This window comes from Lepidochelys kempii, chromosome 3 (assembly GCF_965140265.1).
Source record: "Lepidochelys kempii isolate rLepKem1 chromosome 3, rLepKem1.hap2, whole genome shotgun sequence".
Classification (NCBI taxonomy): domain Eukaryota; kingdom Metazoa; phylum Chordata; order Testudines; family Cheloniidae; genus Lepidochelys; species Lepidochelys kempii.
This window is the reverse complement of record NC_133258.1, coordinates 138,217,975-138,237,480: the sequence shown is the minus strand read 5'-3', so window position 1 is coordinate 138,237,480 and position 19,506 is coordinate 138,217,975. Positions and strand designations below refer to the sequence as shown.

General features: G+C 40.5%; 1 protein-coding gene across 16 annotated transcripts in view; it reads left to right on the top strand.

Annotated features, from left to right (window-relative positions):
• RGS7 (regulator of G protein signaling 7) overlaps positions 1-19,506 on the top strand; it is a 428,859-nt gene that overhangs the window by 276,523 nt on the left and 132,830 nt on the right. For all 16 annotated transcript variants that reach the window (XR_012158163.1, XR_012158164.1, XM_073338225.1 and 13 more), the window contains exon 4: positions 14,585-14,635. Coding sequence is in view for 14 of the 16 variants with exons in the window: in XM_073338225.1 (XP_073194326.1) it covers positions 14,585-14,635 (51 nt within the window). In the remaining 2 variants the exon portion in view is untranslated. The remainder of the gene's footprint in view (positions 1-14,584; positions 14,636-19,506) is intronic.

Here is a 19,506-nt window from a genome sequence, read left to right as displayed (position 1 = left end):
AAGAGTTGTCCTGATTGGTAATAAAACAAAGTAAATTGTGATGCCAGGTGGTCTTGGGGTTGAGGGCGCAGGGCTGGGAGTGTGGACATCTGTTCTATTCCTGCTTCTGCCAAAAAGTCACTGTAAAATCTTGGGGGAAGCCTATTTACAATGAGACTTCCTTTAACCACCCACCTTGCAAGATATTTCCCCAGCCCCTCCAGCACCATTGTCCTACCACTAATACCAGCTCAGGTGAGTGATAGGAGAATTCTGGAGTCTTGCAGATCAATTTCCCACTAGAGGAAAAACCCATGGCATGGAGTCTGGGTGTATTCCAAGAGCAACTTGCTTTATTTAAACACATACACCAGTCCTGCATGAAAGGCAGTCACAAACAGCACACAGGCAATCCCTTCTTACAGAAATTTCAGCCTATGCTCCAATGCCTGATTTCAAGGAAGCATATTTGTCCAAAGAATTGCATCCAAATAAAGAGCAGAGATTTTGTTATCTGCCATAGCTTCTCTCCAAGGAATTCTGCATAACAAAACAACAATACAGCATTTCATCCAAGACTATAAAAATGTGCTTGCATACTAAGGAAAAGAACTTGTGAGACAATGTATAACAGTGCCATCTGGTGACTCCTGCCGTAACAGTAAACACCAAGTATTTTAAATCTGTATTATGGAACCCTGTATTATGAAAGAGCTTTCCAGCAAAATTATATGTACATAATGAAGTCTCTAATAGACTTCCGAGTCTTCTCTGCTCTTTGTTTTTCCCAAATGTTAGGGCGTTCTGTTTGGAGTGTGTACATAGAATTTTAAAAAATACATAATCTTTCTAGTTATAGAGGGGGACACTGTTCTTGTGATGTGCCCTAAAGATGGTCCGACTATGGTTTAGTCTAATATTCTCTGGAACTTCATTCCCCAAATGAGCCCTTCAGATGGGAATGTTTTGTCCCAGCCTATCATGTGTTTTGTCTTAGGCATTGTGAGTAGAGTAGGGGCAAAATATTTTCAGTGATTAGTTCATTCACCAAAAAAGAGGCAGTTTCAGTTGACCCAAATGAAGGTGCAAATTCACTGAATACTTTTGACTGAACTGAAAAAAATGGAACTGTTCTGGTAATGTCAAAATGAAATGTTCCCTTTTGACCTGACTCAAACACTGTGGCTTCTTAAGTCTTGACAAATTTTAATTTCTGTTCCATGTGAAATGAACTTATTATTATTAATTATTATTATTATTATTACTATTTATTATTCAGAATTGTCTGTGACGTGAATGCAGACATGATAAGCTCATGACTGCCTGTCCAACTGATATGGATTGGCTCATTTCTGCACAAGCTATAACATCTACATTACTTCCAACATCAATCCCAGGTACAGTTAGTTTTCTCCTTGGAACTGCTGTGGCCAGACTTAGCTGGAAGAAGCAGCAAATTTTCCTAGCTAATTGAATGTAGAATAGAGATTTCTTTCACCACCCATGCTATCTGAGCACTGAAGTATAGTGGTGAGTCAAACAAGACCCCAAGATTTCACAACAACTTAAAGAATGGTATAAAGGCTCTTTCAATAGAAGGGGAACAGCAGTGGCCATGTTAGTTCTTCAAATCATTTATCTTTTTCAAACAGCATCACTTTGGTCTTGTCCTTGTTGAGTTTGACCCAGCTGGTGGAGTTTGACCCAGGTGCTAATTTATTTTAGACATTTTGACATCTGTGGGATGATAGCAGTTGCTTCCATGGAAAATTATATACTGCTGGACATCAATAGCTTGCTGTTGGCAACACAGCCTTGCAACCTGTCACAGTGGTCTTATATAGATAATGAAGAGGAGCAGGGAGAGGATAGATTTTGAGAGACTCTGCAAGTGAAGGCTTTTTTGGGAGAAGAGGCAGCTGCCAATCACCACTTTCTAGCTTCCATTAGAGAAGAATTGGAGCCATTATAGTGCTGGGATGTCCAGGCCAGTGGGCTAGCAGTACCACTGTACTATACTGTATTGAAGGCTGAAGAGTGGCCTAATAAAATGGGCTTTTATTTATGGCCTCTGTCCATTGACATGAGGGGTTGTCTTCTAGTGGTGATAAGATTGTCTCTGTGCTATGCCCCACTCTGAAGCCTGATTATGAAGCACTGAGCATGTCATCAAAGTTCACACTACTGGAACTTGGTTGTCACTATGTTCTGAATGATTTTGTGAAGGCATGGGAGGTTTGAGAGATTTTCCACGTCAGATATTAGCTCTTAGACAATCAGGTATTGGCAAATTCACTTCTCTGAAGGAGGTGTTGATAACTTCCATTATCGGTGAACACACTTGTTCTTCATTGGGTTGCTCTATACAGGAGGCATATGGATCATTTGTGCAGGTCCTGGCTTGAATTTTTTACAATCTAGGATAAGGGGGCCAAACAGAGTAGATGGTGATTCACGTCATGTTTTCAGCCTCAGCAAATTCCTCTTCTGTTTTGTTGACCTTTAGCTCTTTGCAGAGTATCTTATGTTTTCTTAGAATTACCAGGTATAACAATATTTGTGTTTGCTTCTGAACAGTCATATACACTAAAGCCTTTAACCTATTGGTTTGCAGTTTCCTTATCTTTGCGTAGCAGAAGTAAATATGTTACATTTCAGAGAGGAGACAGAGCTCTGAAGTTCAGACCTGCATCTGGATCTGAGCTTCCCCTAGGTCCAAGTAGATTCAGTCCAGTGTTCTGGTTCCTTTCCATCTCTGATTGTGACAGGTTAAAATGTTGCCAAGTTCATATTTCTACTGCAAAATCAATCAATGGAAAACTACATCATTTAGAATCAGAGACATAAGTACGTGTGAACTTTTTCAGATGCAAATTCCATTCATCAAACTGATTTGATTAATGATGTTCCTTTGTAAAGGTTAATCTATTAAAGCAGAAAGGTTAATAGGTTAAATATGTGAAGTCAATCAGCAACCTATGCAAATTAGCACAAATTCATTGCTGGTGTAATTCCATAGACGTCAATAGCACTATATTAAGTCCATGGGTTTATGCTAGGTAGGAATTTGGCCTGATACGATGAATGGATGGAGAAAGAAGAGGGGAATCTGTCCACCTTAAAAATGGACTGGGACATTTAAAGCAACTTTCAATTCAGCTTCTAGCAAGTTGAATTAAAGAGCAGTCTTGCTGCCTGTGGAGCACTGCTGAGTGCTGCAGCCACAGTGAAAGGGGAGGTAGCAGTTTCTCATTGAAGTGTCACCACTAATTCTCCCCTCAGTGGTGGTGCTTCAAAGAGAAATTCCTGCTTCCCTTGAAAGTCAGCTGTGGTGTGCGCAGCAGCTGTAGTGATTCCTTTTTCCTAGAACTGTTAAAGACTGATGGGAGAGAGGTGCATTAAAGCTCTCCAGTTCAGTCTGAATAAGCTAGAGACCTTTAAAGGCAGGTACCTGTGACTGGAGGAGTGTTGGTAAATGGATGTACTATGAAGAGAGAAAGTGGTATTTTAAACTCTTTCCCTTATGAGTCCAGCTGAATATTAGGCAGCAGTCAGTGGTCAATTCAGACTTGTTTTCTGTTATTAAAAACTCCATTGTGAGTTATCTAGTATTTCCAGGTTTCAGAGTAACAGCCGTGTTAGTCTGTATCCACAAAAAGAACAGGAGTACTTGTGGCACCTTAGAGACTAACACATTTATTTGAGCATAAGCTTTCGTGACCTTTCACGAAAGCTTATGCTCAAATAAATGTGTTAGTCTCTAAGGTGCCACAAATACTCTTAATATTTCTAGTTTCCAATAGAAAGTGAGAGGTAAGTGGCAATAGGGCCACAGACTTCTGGTGAAGTGACATCAGACCAGACAGAGGAACAAAGAGGTCTGAATAGTCCAGAAAATGTGAAGAAATAAGTTAGGATTCTTTAACAAACAAATAGTCAAAATAGTAGAGAGGAGGTGTTTACAACTATTTCTTACCTGTTGCCTCTTAAGCTATGACTACACTGCACATTAAGCCCAGGCTCTGACTCAGGTTTGAGCCCAAGCCCCCCTTCCTTCCACACACAAATCAGTCTGACTCAGGTCAGCACTTACTCAGGACCCAGGTCCTAGGAACATGCTGGATGGCTGGGTCAGAGCCCAAGTTCTGCTGTGACTCAGTTCCAAGCCATATCAGTTTGCAGTATGGATGCAATTGAAGCCGCAGACCAGAGTCAGAAGGTGTGCATACTGCAGTATGGACATGTTATCATGACTGTAAGACCCGAGTCCAGCAATTGGAAACCCACCTTTACAATGTGGATGCTCAACCATGGCTTTGGAAACACTGAGTCCACAGTCCTGGATCCTATAGACGTGGGTTGGCAATGCTTCAGCCAGCCACGAACCAGGATTTTCTTGTATGTATCAATATTTTGTAACATATTTTTATGATCTACAACCCTCAGCAGGTGTAACAAAGTAATACCCTGAAGGAAGCAGTAAAACACAGCAAGCACAGAGAGCAGCATGTGAAAAATACTCTTACTGTTGGTAATGTTGTGTACAATTAAAAAAAAAAGCTGAGTTATTTTGCAGTGTAAAGTTTGTCAAAGCATATTCCGCATGATGAACTGTTCTGCAGGGTGTTTGCTGCACTAAGCAGTAGTGTGGTGAAACACTGAAGGTGACGTAGCATATATAGATGCGACACAGGACACTCTTGAGTGGTTTGTCACTGTCATTCTTCAAGCAAGCAACATAGTGCCCATCAGTCTAGATGTCAAGAGCAGGGACAGAGCCTTAATGAGAATGTCATGGCTATACAGACTCCTGATTACAGCCAAAATGTCCATTTCCTAGCAAGAGGCGGTATAGCCTGCTGGAAAGGGTACTAGACTGGGACTGAAAAGGCTTCTGTTCTATTCTGGGTTCTACCATTGGCTGACCAAGACCCTCTCTGTGTCTCAGTTTCTCCATCTAGAAAATGGGGATGATACTTTCCTCCTTTGCAAAGTGCTTTGAGATCTACAATGAAAAGTGATAAGAGCTAGGAATTAGTAGTATTAGAATAGTTTGAGGCTTTTTTAAACCAGATCTTGGCTCCTATGAAATAATATTAGTCAACTTCACTCCATGGTTAGACAGTTTGTAGTTCTGATAGCAAATTAGCAGAAAGTTAATAAAATGTATTTTCTCAAAACTCGATTATTTTTAAGCTATTGTGTGTTTCTGACATTGCAACCATGCCTTAGTGGGTCACAACTGAAGATGCCAAATTCAGGATGCTGAGAAATAGGGCAAACACAACCTAAAACTGGTGGTTATTCTTTTATAGGATATACCAAACCAGCCACAAAAGTAAACTCCTGTTCCACCACACTGGCTAACAAGAAAACATAAAGGCAGTTTCCTCAGACATTCCAGTTCTTATATCACCACCAAAAACACTGGGTTCAGAGATGAGTGGTTCTTTACAACCAGTCTCATCAAAAAATTGGTTCTTCTGATAACAAAGGACCAGCCACACACCCAGGTCAATATATAACTTAGATCTTACCCCAAAATCACACTACAGCCAATTCTTATTAACTAAAATCTAAAGGTTTGTTTATCTAAAGAAAGAAAGGTAAGTGTTAAAATTGGTTAAAGGAATCAATTACATACAGTAATGGCAAAGTTCTTGGTTCAGGCTTGTAACAGTGATGGAATAAGGAGTCTGGTGGCACCTTAAAGACTAACTGATTTATTTGGGCATAAGATGTTGCATCTGAAGAAGTGGTTTTTTACCCACAAAAGCTTATGCCCAAATAAACCGCTTAGTCTTTAAGGTGCCACCAGACTCCTTGTTGTTTTTGTGGATACAGACTAACACTGCTACCCTCTGATACTTGACACCAGTGATGGAATAAACTGCTGGCTTAAGTCAAGTCTCTGGAGTACATCCGCAGCTTGGATGAGTCACTCAGTGCTTTGTTCAGAGCTTCAGTTTGTAGCAAGGTTCCTCCAGAGGTCAGAAGCAAGATTGAAGACAAAATGGAGAAGATACAGTTGCCTTTTATAGTCTTTTGCATTGTGGCCTGTGCTTCCTTTGTTTCAAACACAGCTGTGCAGCACATGGTTTGGAAGCCTTAGAGTTCTGTCCATAGGCATGTCTCTGCATGCCTTGCTGAGTCATAAGGTGTATCTGCCTTCTCTCAGTGGGTCCATTGTATAGCTGATGGTCTTAATGGGCCATCAAGCAGACTAGGCAGAGCTGATACCCAAACTGTCTGGGGGTGTCCCCCAGAAGCATAGCACAAGTTAGAAATACAGACATAACTATAACTCATAATACAAAGGTGATACAAACATAAACAAGATTATCATATCTGGCAAATCATAACATTTTTGCAAATATCTTACATGGCATATCTGGCTGGGACTGGTGTCCCAGTGAGGGATAGCTATAGTCACTCAATTAGAGAGAACTGCACAGAATGGGGCAGACAATTCCCATAAAGCTGGTGGATATTCTAATACTTATAACTTCACAGACAAACATGATATGTGCATACAGATAGCATAATCATAACCTTTTCATAAACACCTCACTCGACAACCTTTGTAAAATATTTGCTGCAAATATATAACAGTGGTTGCAACAATGATCTATACGGTCATATTTTAATCAGATAACTTCACAGACATGTTCTAAAATGCTGAGACATTCTGGGAAGTTCCAGAATTGGTAAGGCATTTAGGATGTTGGTTTGTTTCCATGTACTCTTCCACAAACACTGCCCTGAAGTTTTTCCTGTCAGTGAGGTTTTATTAATCCCATTACAGTTTTTCATAAAAAGAAGTGGGTTTACAGTCCCTGGAAAGGCTTGCTCACAACTTGAAATGCAATTAACACCTTTTTAGCTGTGTTTTGTACAGGTTAGTCTAAAATTCGTTTTCTGCATGCATACATATATATTTCTGAAGTTGCTGCAATCCTTTTTCTTGGTATCACAGCTGTCTCTGAAGAGTTCATCCAGAAATCAAACTTTTCCTTGATCAAGAGATTTTCCTTACAGTTTGCGACAACTGAAGTGACTGATATCTGCAGGTCCCTTGAAGCCACAACTGACCACATGTTTGAATTTCTGTGTGTGTGTTGTTTTACAGAAAATAACACAAACTGTATGAATGTGTTCATTTGATTGTGGATATTTGGGTGGGGGGTGTGCCAGTTCATTGAATTAAAAAAGATTAGATATCTTTCTATAAATAACTAAAAAAGGACTTTACACCTAAGGGTGTGAGGAAGAGCTTATTTATGGTACAATATTTCCTTCCCTTAGACAGGCCTTGACATTTTAAAGAATCTTAATATGTATTCTCAAAAGCTTCAAGAGTAAAACCTTTCTTCTAAAGTTCTCTGCTTGCATAGGTTGTTTTGTCTTGTCTAGCTACATGTGCTGTAAATTTATAGTATTGCAGGTGAGTTTTCTCTTGGGCTTTTAAAATTCGATATAGCAATTTACTTGCACCACCATCCCCACCTACCAAGATTTAAAGTCCAGTTGCTAGTTCTTTCAAGGAAAAATAATAGTTTTATTACAGGGATTTTATTACATTCTTCATTGTAGGTGGGTATTAAATCAGCTACAAAAATGTGCTTATATTTGTGAAATTGTAAGCATTTTCCTTCCTTGCTTGTAGCTTTAAACTACTTGAATATTGCACTAACAGTCTGTCTGTCTCTCTCAATGCTAGCTTGGTCCCTGTTCTTAAGGAATTACAATTCCTATTTCCAAATTATATTTGCTTTCTAGGAAAAATGGTAGTTTATATTTTTAATATACGCAATATGTTATAACAGATTACAAAGTTGTTGTTATTTTTAACAACTTACTGTCCTTTTGAGTTTCCATACTTTGGGATATTTTAGTCCCCTTCCCCAACACATCTTAAAAGATAAAACCAAAACCATTTAATGTTTCCTTAATAATGCTCTTTGTAAATATTTTTGTCTTTTACAGTCTGGATTTCCTCATAATTTTTAGCTTGGGGTTGTCTTACTTATTAGCCAATGGCTCAAGACTTTTGGGCCATCAATCTATCATTGATATGGCCCCATTGTTGTAACACCTGAGTGCCTTATAATCTTTAATATATTTATTCTTATAACAACCCTATGAAATGGGGAAGTACTATCATCCCCATTTTACATAGGGGGAACCAAGGCAGAGAAAGACTGAGGGTATGTCTACACTGCAATAAAATACCCGTGGCACCAGGTTTGGAGCCCGAGTCAGTTGCGAGGCTTTAAATAGTAGTGTAGATGTTGGGTTTCTGGCTGGACCCCAGGTTCTGAAACCCAGCAAGGGGGGAGTGTCTCAGACACTAGGCTCCAGTCCAAGTGGGAACATCTGCACTCCTACTTCTAGCTGTGCAAGTCCAAGTCAATTGATCTGGGCTCTGAGACTTGGTGCTGCGGGATTGTCTTTGCAGTGTAGATGTGACTTGACCAAGATCACTGAAACGTGTGACAGAGAAGAGAATTACACTTAGCTCTACCAAGTCCTAGACTTAACTCTAACTACAGGAATATCCTCCCTATCATCATTTTTTTGTCCATATACCAAATCCTACTGGCTTTTCTTTGAGTTGGACTTCCAGCTGATAATGGAGGTGGAAAGGTGGGATAGAAGGGCAAGAAGAAAGAATAAACTTGCTATTTAAAGAATTCTTGTGTTGGAACAATTGAACCTGTGAACTTTGATCCTGACTCTTGAAGGGTGTGTTCTGTGTATGTTTCTGGTGATATAGGAACATCTGAATTAATATGTTTACCAGCCACCACATTTCAATTTACTACCATACAAAAGAAGAGTCTCCCTTTTCCTTGCAAAGCATCTGGCTGTTTTATTACCTTGTTCTTTTTGTGACCCCCTAAATGAATAAGAACTGATAGTGATATTCTCAGTATTTTAGAAACACATTTGCATAAGTAATGAAGCAGCTCAGAAAGAGCACAGAAGTCACAGGCAACTGACTCAATTAAGATCATTTTGGTGATTAGATATTTTAAAAATTGCTTACAAACTGCACAACAAGCTGTTTAAGACTAGATTTCTTTAGCGCTCTTTTCAATAACAAAATTGCCCACAAGGTATGGTAACCCCGAATGAAGAATTGATAACTTCCAATTTTGTAATTTGTTTGTAGTTTTAATTGAATAACCTGAGGAGAACACATACTTTGTTACAGGGAGTACAAATCAATATGATTCATACTAGCAAATGCTTTTGTATATTTTCCTTCTTTTGGCCTGAACTTGAGGTGCTGAATGCATGTAATTTGAATCAATGGGGCATAGGAATTTGAGAACAGATTTAAACCATGCTGTTTTTCTCAGGCACTGGGATACCATGGAGATGGCTGTGGTATAAGGATATGAATAGAATGGGACTAGGGGGCATTTGGCATCATTCAGAATCGGGCTCAGATCTGACCACACTTGAACTTGGGGAGTGCCTCCCTCCAGATCCAATTCTGAACGACATAGCTCTGACTCATCACTGTTGTCTCTTTTAACTATTTAAATAGCACGATAAATGTAAACAGAACTGTATGAAACATATAGAAAGATGGGAGCACTGATCCGTAAAGTTCCCTTACAAATATGATGTAAGCAGCTTAGTTGTGAGCAGATATGGAGGTAAGGCTGTCACTGAGGGTATATTTCATGAAAGAAGAAGGGTAGAAAAAGGGATTTGAACAGTGAAAAAAGAAGTGCCTAGTCTAAGAGAAGGTTTGAAGGGATCAGGAGTTTGAAACTCCACAATCTAAAGCTCATATTGTTTGACTACTTTTGCCCTTGCTCTTGAATTTTTCCATGAGAGGGAAGTACTTAAGTTATTATGTCATTCCTTACCTACTGCTATTTATTTTGCTAACCAATTGGTAGCAAGACATCTCTGGGCTTAGAATTACCTCACAGAAGTCAATGGGATTTAAAAATGTTCGTCTAAATAATTTGGTCTTCATGGTAGCCAAATAATTTGGATCAAATTCTTCCCTCATTTATTTGTCTGCAACCCTGTTGAGTTCACTGCAGTCCAATGGGTATAAATTAAGTCACACTGTGTATTTAAAATGCTCTCTACATCTGTATGTCTGTCTGTCTGCCTGCCTAACAATTTTTAAACTGTAGAAGTATCTGCCTGATATATATTTCTGACCAGCTTCTGTTCTCAATGATAGGTAAATCACTAATATAAATGAGAGCAAGAAGTTGGCCATTGAAGTCTAATAGCAATCAAAATGCACAGTTTAACTAAGTAGTAAAGATATTTGCTCTGCAAAAGGGATGATTGTGGGACCTGTATAATTTGGAAATGATGCATTCTAAGAAGACTGCATTCCTATGTAATCATTTAGTACTGCGCATATGCACATTAAATGTGATTACATAGTATACATAATTATTACCAACTAGGCTTGGAAAATACATGTTAAGCTTAGTGAATAAATGTGGTAAAATAGAAGCAGCTTAATGATAATAATTATCTACAATAAAAGCACTAAGAAGATACCTTTGGTTTGTTTATACTATTCTTATTTATATAAAAGAAAGAGAAATTATAGTTAGAACAACTCTGTTTAAATCTATCATATCCATATACCCCAAACCAGAGTATATTGACCAAATATGTAAACAGCACCATGAAGTTATGATGGCTTTGCACACCATAATGTATTGTGTGAGACCATGTCTTGTGTAGTGAATAAAGCAGAAGTCTGGAAGTTCTCGTTCTAGTTCCACCGCCCACTTTCTATGTGACCTTGGACAGGGCCTTTAACCTCTCTCCCTCGCTTTACCCATATGTAGAATGGGTTTGCTCATCATATCAATGTCACAAGGGCTTTAGAAGCTTGTTTAATGTTTGTAAAGTGCTTTGAAATCTTTGTTTAAGGTGCTACAGAGAACACCTTGCAATTGTATTTTAATTGTTTCATAAGGTAGTTCAGATAGAATAATCATCCTAAACCTTTAACTTCCTTTGAACCAAACCTTTTTGAATTTCAAAGAGGCATTAATGCTTCTAGTTTGACTCAACTAATATTCTTTTTGGATTATATCTGCATAGAGCCTACAGAGACGCAATAGACTGGTAATCAGTATCTCTTCTGCAGACCTCCACCATGAACTTCCCACTTTATGTAGCCCATCAGCATTGTGATAATAAATCATAGTGATGAAGGATAGTCACTGAGATCCTTTTACTGAAGCTGAAATACTAAAAACCCCACAAGTCTGCAGTGTTGCTCTTTAAACATCACCATTTACTTAGGAGAAAGAAGTATCTAGTATAAAAGAAGCTCCTTTATCATACTGCTATTCAAAAAAAGAAGATAACTTGGTAGCAGGTACAGCTCTTCATGACCATATGTCTGGGGGGAAATAGTTCTGCAGGAGATTTCATTGGTAGTTAAGAGCAAGATGGAACCTTGAAAAAGTTGAAAGATTCAGTGTTTTCTAAAAATTAATCTGATCACTTCTTGGCTACAAATGAGATTCAGCCCCTTAAGAGATGGATGGTACCCATCCCCGTCTCTCTTCCTTTACGCTGTACTTGTGGATTACTGGTACCAAATAACTTTCTTCTGGTTTTTGTCCTTAAAAATGATAAAGGGGACCCCCAGCATTTGGATATTTTGGAATATGATTCATATGTTCAGAGTTCGGGAAGTTTGCCAACATCAAACATCTGCATCTTTTAAGTATCGTGAGTCCTGATTCTTCATTCTCTCTTAATGTAAATTCAGTGCAACACTGAGTTTAGTAAAATAAGTCTGGTCTGAAACCAAATGAAGCAAAAGGAAAATCTGGATCCTTGAATCCCAAACAGAACCAATTTCAGAAATGCCAGACAGTGATTTATCTTCTCCCAATTCCTTGTTCGAAAAAATAAAATAGCTTCTTATAAACATCCCCTTAGTCGTTAATACAAAACACACAGCTACTCATACATGTCTCCAAAGCCATTAACCTATCTGTTCTTTGTACAGAAAAGGAACAACAAAACAAAAATGGAAATAAGATCTCTTTAGAATCTTTACGGGTCATCTTGAATCTCCTAAAACGAAGTCAAAATACCAGCTATTTATTTCAATTAAGGAATAAGTAGTGCATTGACCTTTAATAATTGAGTGTGACCTCATCTTAATTAAAAACCTACTTGGCTCTATTGGATCTGCAAGGCTTGATAGCATAGAGGTAAAACCACCTGCACTTGCACTACCTACCAGTGTAGACCCTATGTAGTAAAACAGGTGACGTTTTTCAAGTGTAGATGAGCCTTTATAGCTCCAGAGACTTTTTCGACCGATCAAAAAGAAAAATATGTCAAAGCATGCAGAACTGTTGTTTCCTAGATGTTTTTGGATGTTTGATGTAAATCAACAGTGATCAAATGTGCACACATCATCAAAAGGGGATGAAAACATAGGTATAGTGAGGTAAAATGCAAAGTAAAGGGGGGATGCTAGAGGAGGAACCGCAGGGAAGTTTGATAGTAATTGTCAATTCTCCAGGGAGAGGAAATGAACGGCATAGACAGACAATGTGAATATGTGACCATAGGACTGAACCTCTCACATGAAAGAGAATTTAATTTCCTCTTGTCTGTTTAATATTGTCCTGATATTGCTTTCTGGTGTAATCAAACTCTGCAGTAGTTGCTTAAAGGAAAGTGTGGAATCTGTATTGGGATGCTAGTCGTCAATGTCTAGGTCCATGGGAGGATTTTGACCTTAAGAAATGGTCCAAATCTTGATAAGGGCTGAGAATTGCTGTAGTCTACGACCAATTAACATTAATAAATGCTTGGGAGAGTGGCTCTTGTGGAGTTGGTGGGGCATAGGATTTTTTCAGCAGATTTATTCCTGTACCTTCAGCTAGATTATGTGGGTAATGGCAGAAGGAACTTGTACTAACTCCTGCTATTGTTTGCTTACTGTCCTTTCCCCACTCAATGTTACTTTAATTTATCTAATGTTTGTGTAAATCTGGAGTCTTACATCTGCCTCCTGCCCTTAAAACCCAAGATTTTAAAAAGAATGGTGTTAGTTCTGCTGTGAAGTGGGTAGCTCCTTTACAAGATGGTTTGATAAGGATGCAATCATTTATTATGTGTCTTCCCATTATACCTTAGGTATCTCCACTTGATTGAAACAGTAACATGAGCAATCTTCATGGAATAGACAGGAAATGCACATAAGTGTGTTGTTGCTTTTAAAAGATTTTCTTCTTAAAATTTATATTTGCTTTTTAAAATATTTTTGTTTGTCAGTAACCTTTTTGTTTTCCAGAGAATCACCCTGTCTCTTGTTTAAAGTAAACAGTTAAATATGTTTATAATGGGCCAATTCCCACTGGGTGGCTTACAGTGTGACAGACAAGCCTGGGAATAGTTCAGGTAATGCTGTGTGTAGAAGGCTCTACCAAGCATAGCACACTGAAGGAATGAAGGTGCAAAGCCAAGAGCATGAGAAGAGAGGGAATGAAAAAGGGGGATATGAGCAGGGAAATATGAAAGCAGAAATGTAGGTTGGGTACATTTATGGACAGAAACATAAATTTGGAAAAGGAAGCAACCAAAGCAATAGAAAGATTGGAATGGTGGGAAAGAAAGAGGACTCGAGCAACTCCAGTCGGAAGAGGTGAAGGTTACCCTTGGTATGGTAAGAAATGATGAAGAATTATGCTACAAAGTGGGGATAATGAGAAAAAAGGTGGGCTTGGGTAACATAAAATAAGAAGTGGTGACAGGATCTTAAACAACTAGATATGGGAAAAAATAGGTGAAGATGGATCAGGAGGAAATAAATATATTTTTAAAGATAGCTTGAAATATTGCTGGGATGTTGGTCAGAATTTGAGTTGCTGGTGGGACATGATAGGACCAACAATATATGTGTCTGTGAGGGGAAGAGAGAGAGAGAGTTGGGAGTGTCAGAATAAAAGTGATGGTTAAAGATAGAGGACCAGAAGAGGTCTCCTACAGAAATCATGGAGAGATTAAATGAGAGGTTCCTGGATGGAGCTGCTATTAGCACATATTAAATCAAAGAGTTAGGTTTTCAGTAACATCTTTAAATAGAGATTTTAGAAATTGCTAAAAAAAAGAATACAGACTTGAGCTGTTCCATAGATATGAGTGTGTATATATGCAATTACAATGTGTGCTGCATTAACCCTTTTTAAGTCTTGTTTGATAAAGGGTTTTGTTTGTTTGCTTTTGCACGTCAGTACAAGAATGTAATACAATGTTTGCTTGTTTGTCCCTGAAAATTTACAATAATTATTCTTTTTAAAATATAGACTACTGTCAGATAAGTAACATGCTTCTTGCACGATGAAATTGTGCATCAGTATTCCTGATTTGGAAAAAAAATAGTTTGCATAATGTGTCTCTTTTGTCGAAATTGTGGGGTGTTCTCTACAAATAAAATGGTCCAGTTGATTCTGGAGAAACTCAACATTAGTTACTTTTTACACGTTACCTGTACATTTATGGTGTCAGGGAGGTATGACTGAAGAATATAGAAAGGGCAAGCTTACTAAACTAAAAATATTTTTTTTTCTCCTAGGTTCAGACATTGTTCAGTGGTTAACGAAGAATTTAGCTATAGAAGATCCAGGTAAATTGTTTTTTCTCTATTAAAAAGTTCTGCTTGGTGGGTCTGTTATGTTCTAAGGTCTTGTTCTGTTCTCTGGCCCTGTAGGGATGCCAGCTAATAACTGGACAGAATTTGATCCATGGATTCTCGAGGATTCAATTTTACTAGCAAAGCGTACAGCATTCAATCCTGCAGACCTGCCTTAAGAACCATTACCGGGGCTGCAACACTTTATTAGTTTCAGAGCAGCAGCTGTCTTAGTCTGTATCCGCAAAAAGAACAGGAGGACTTGTGGCCCCTTAGAGACTAACACATTTATCTGAGCATAAGCTTTCGTGAGCTACAGCTCACTTCATCGGATGCAACACTTTATTAGTGTAACTTCTGGAAAATCAGATTAGCTTAATGGTAAAGAATAGGAATGACTATTGCTTTAACTGGGGAAATAGTCGTATCAATTCAGTTCCATGAGTACACATTCACCCAACCCCATGTTAAATGGCATCTAGCCAGTTGTTAAATAAATTAAATTAAAAAATTCTCATCTATTTCATACTGAAGTAGTCAGTAGGTTAAAAATTACATTTGTTTGATGTTTATTCAGTCTTTTTTATTATTATTGCACTGTTATCCAGTGCAGTATTGTATTTTCAATCTCCAGATATTTTTATGGGTCTCTTACGTGGAAAGACTGAACAGAAAGATACAATCCATGCAGCCCACCAAATGCAGTGAGGAGAGATGATCCAGTTTTTATGGTGCTTAGATTAGGACTTGGGAGACCCAGGTTCAATTCTTTCCTCTGTCCGTGACTTTGGGCAAGTCACTTAGTCCCTATGTTCCCTACCTGGTATGTCCCTATTCAGAGGGGTTTTGTGAGGATAAATTCTAGTGCTGGTCAGAAATTTTCTGGGGAAATGCTTTTACAGCAGGAAATTAGTCAAAAGCAAAACATTTAATGGACATTTTAACAAAATTGCACAAGAGGGATGGGATGGGGAAACAGAATGGTGCATGCTGATAAGGTTTCATTTCAAATTTTTCAGAATGGAACGTTTCAATTTTTCCATTTCGAAATGAAATTTTGTTTCAATGTTTAAATGTTTGTATTATATAACATTTTTAAAAACTCAAAGTCAGAATGAAACATTTTGATTTTATTGAAACAAAATATTTTGATTGACCTGAAACATTTTCCTTCCAGAAATTGGTTTAACAGGAAATTTTAAAAAATATTTTGGCTTTGTTCCATTTTAGAATGACACTCTCCTCCCCCCTCCCACCCACACCTGCCCAATCATGGAATTTCCCATGAGGGAAAATACAGTTCCTCCCCAGCTCCAATCGGTATATTAAAAATTGTCAGGCACTCAGATACTATGGCAATGGGGTCCATGTGAAGTACCTAAGATAGATGCTTTAAAGGAACCAACTGTGAACCTACCAGAACTGTCTCAAAAAAGAGGATGGTTACTAATCACTTCCAGGTTACTAATCATTTCCCGGTTAACATAACTTTACCTATTCCAGCAACCAGCTAACACTGACAATACAAAGAGTGTTCACATGCCTAATTCTGTTGATCATGCTCAATGCAGATAGTAAAATGTGAGCTCTTGAGACCTGACTTTGAGCTACTGTTACTTCTGTTCTCTTTGCCTTGTTTGTCAGATACAAAAATGTTCAGCAGCCCATTTGTATTATGATTTGAGTCTGTGTCTGTCTTACTGTTTGGCTGGGATGAGACTCCCAATTGTCAGACTATGGTGATTTGTTATATTAGCAGTAACTGACTTGCCCTTGAACTACAATACTGGGATCAATTGTCATTCAGTTCTCTCATCAACAGAGAGACGCTTCCAAATGAAAAAAAGATTAAACCAAAGGTGAAACATGGTTCCCTTTGTTAATACACAATCAAATAATAATAATTACAAAAACACTTAACACAAAACACTGGAGTGGCTGAATTTGGATAATGTCCTATCAGGGTTTTATGACAATCAGGCTCCAGACACCCCAGTGGAGAAACAGGGGGTCTGAACCCCAAAATATGCAATTGAATCAAGTGATTGTATACAATATTATCATATTATAAAACTGTATTTAGTAAAGTATCATATGAAATTAGTGATACGCTGGTTAGGAATAGCACTGTATGTTATGTACGGCGTGTGTATAAAGAGTTATGTATGTGTGCTGAAAATATGTTCCTAAAATGTGTTCGGGAAGCCGTGCATAAGTCAAGCCTGCCATAGACAAAGGACTGTGGCTTTATCTCTGTGACCGGCTTGATTACAAACAGATGGCTATGAAAGTATATTTACATATCATGTAAACAAAGCAATCACGCTAACAAGCAGCGGAGGAAATAGTGTAGTGAGCACACCAGGGGACAGAAAGTCTTCCTGGCTCTTGAGGACAACACCCTCTGATTCTGGGAACATCAGATCCTCCTACCAGGAAGCGCTGGAGATGCTTGTTAATTTGATGTGAAGATGCTGGTCAATGACATAGCTTGTTAGAATTAAATTTTAGGCACTAGAAAGGATGTTGTTTTTGTTTTGTCTGTAACCCTTTTCTATCTCCTTTATCCTTCCTTGGTATCATTCAAATCTCTGGTTTTTATTAATAAAGTTATTCTTAGGTTTACTATAAACCATCTCAGTGCCATTACATTGAAGTAAAGAGTGAGTCCTTAGTGAACCTAACAGGCGGGGGTGTGCACTGTCTCTTTGCAGACAGCAAGCTTAATAATGTCTGTCAGTGTCGAGTGAGAGGGTCTAGAGACTGCAGAGACACATCTCTGGGGAACTTGGGAACTGGGGATCACAGTTTGTTACCTCCAAGCGAGATTTAGACTGGCAGAGTCCTGTGGAGTATGGGCTGGATGAATGGACTATAAGGTGGATAGAAAGCTGGCTAGATCATTGGGCTCAACGGGTAGTGATCAATGGCTCCATGTCTAGTTGGCAGCCGGTATCAAGCAGAGTGCTCCAAGGGTCGGTCCTGGGGCCAGTTTTGTTCAATATCTTCATTAATGATCTGGAGGATGGCGTGGACTGCACCCTCAGCAAGTTTGCAGATGACACTAAACTGGGAGGAGTGGTAGATACGCTGAAGGGTAGGGATAGGATACAGAGGGACCTAAACAAATCAGAGGATTGGGCCAAAAGAAATCTGATGAGGTTCAACAAGGACAAGTGCAGAGTCCTGCACTTAGGACGGAAGAATCCCATGCACCACTACAGACTAGGGACCGAATGGCTCGGCAGCAGTTCTGCAGAAAAGGACCTAGGGGTTACAGTGGACGAGAAGCTGGATACGAGTCAACAGTGTGCCCTTGTTCCCAAGAAGGTCAATGGCATTTTGGGCTGTATAAGTGGGGGCACTGCCAGCAGATTGAGGGACGTGACCGTTCCCCTCTATTCGACATTGGTGAGGCCTCATCTGGAGTACTGTGTCCACTTTTGGGCCCCACACTACAAGAAGGATGTGGAAAAATTGGAAAGCATCCAGCGGAGGGCAACAAAAATGATGAAGGGACTGGAGCATGTAACTTATGAGGAGAGGCTGAGGGAACTGGGATTGTTTAGTCTGCAGAAGAGAAGAATGAGGGGGGATTTGATAGTTGCTTTCAACTACCTGAAAGGGGGTTCCAAAGAGGATGGATCTAGACTGTTCTGAGTGGTAGCAGATAACAGAACAAGGAGTAATGGCAGTGGTGAGCTGGAGCCAGTTCGCACCAGTTCGCTAGAACCGGTTGTTAAATTTAGAAGCCCTTTTAGAACCAGTTGTTCCGTGAGGGACAACCGGTTCCAAACGGGCTTCTAAATGTAACCGGCCAAAAGTGGCACCTTAGGCGCTGACTCCATGGGTGCTCCAGGGCTGGAGCACCCAAGGGGAAAATTTGGTGGGTGCAGAGCACCCACTGGCAGCTCCCCGCCCCACCCCTGGCCTGAGCTCACCTCCGCTCCACCTCCTTCCCTGAATGCACCGCTCCGCTCTGCTTCTCTGCCCCCCCCCAGGCTTCCCGTGAATCAGCTGTTCGTGCGGGAAGGTGGGGCAGGCTGAAAAGCAGGCTGCAGCTTCCCGCTCAGGCCCAGGGAGGTGGAGGTGAGCTGGGGCGGGGGGGGGGTGCGAGGAGGGCTACCCGCGCCGCAGCAGGTAACCCAGGGGGTGGGGGGGCATGCAGGGGAACCGCTCTTCACCCCAGCTCACCTCCGCCAACCTCAGCCTGAGTGTGAAGCCGCCGCCTGCTTCTCTGCCCCCAAGGCTTCCCGCGAGCCAGCTGTTCACGCGGGAAGCTGGGGCAGGCTGAAAAGCAGGCCGCGGTTTCCCGCTCAGGCCCAGGGAGGCAGAGGTGAGCTGGGGCAGGGGAGGGGGGCGCGAAGAGGGCTGCCCGCAGTGCAGCTGGTAACCCGGGGGGTGGAGGGGCTGCAGGGGAACCGCTCTCCACCCCAGCTCACCTCCGCCACCCTTGGCCTGAGTGGGAAGCCGCCATCTGCTTCTCAGCCCTCCCAGGCTTCCTGCTGAACAGCTGACTCGCGGGAAGCCTGGGGAGGGGGTGGAGAAGCAGAGCGGGGCAGCACATTCAGGGGAGGAGGCGGAGTGGAGGTGAGGTGAGCTGGGGCTGGGGGTGGGGCAGGGAGCTGCCAGTGGGGCTCTGCACCCACCAAATTTTCCCCACGGGGGCTCCAGCCCCGCAGCACCCAGGGAGTCAGTGCCTAAGGCGCCACTTTTGATGTGATCAGTGGGGGAGCAGCCGCTCCCCCTGCTCCCAACCTAGCTACGCTCCCCCACCCCTAGGAGCCAGAGGGACCTGCCAGATGCTTCCTGGGAGCTGCCCCAGGTAAGCATCTCCAGGACTCCCCACCTTGCCCCCCCGGCAG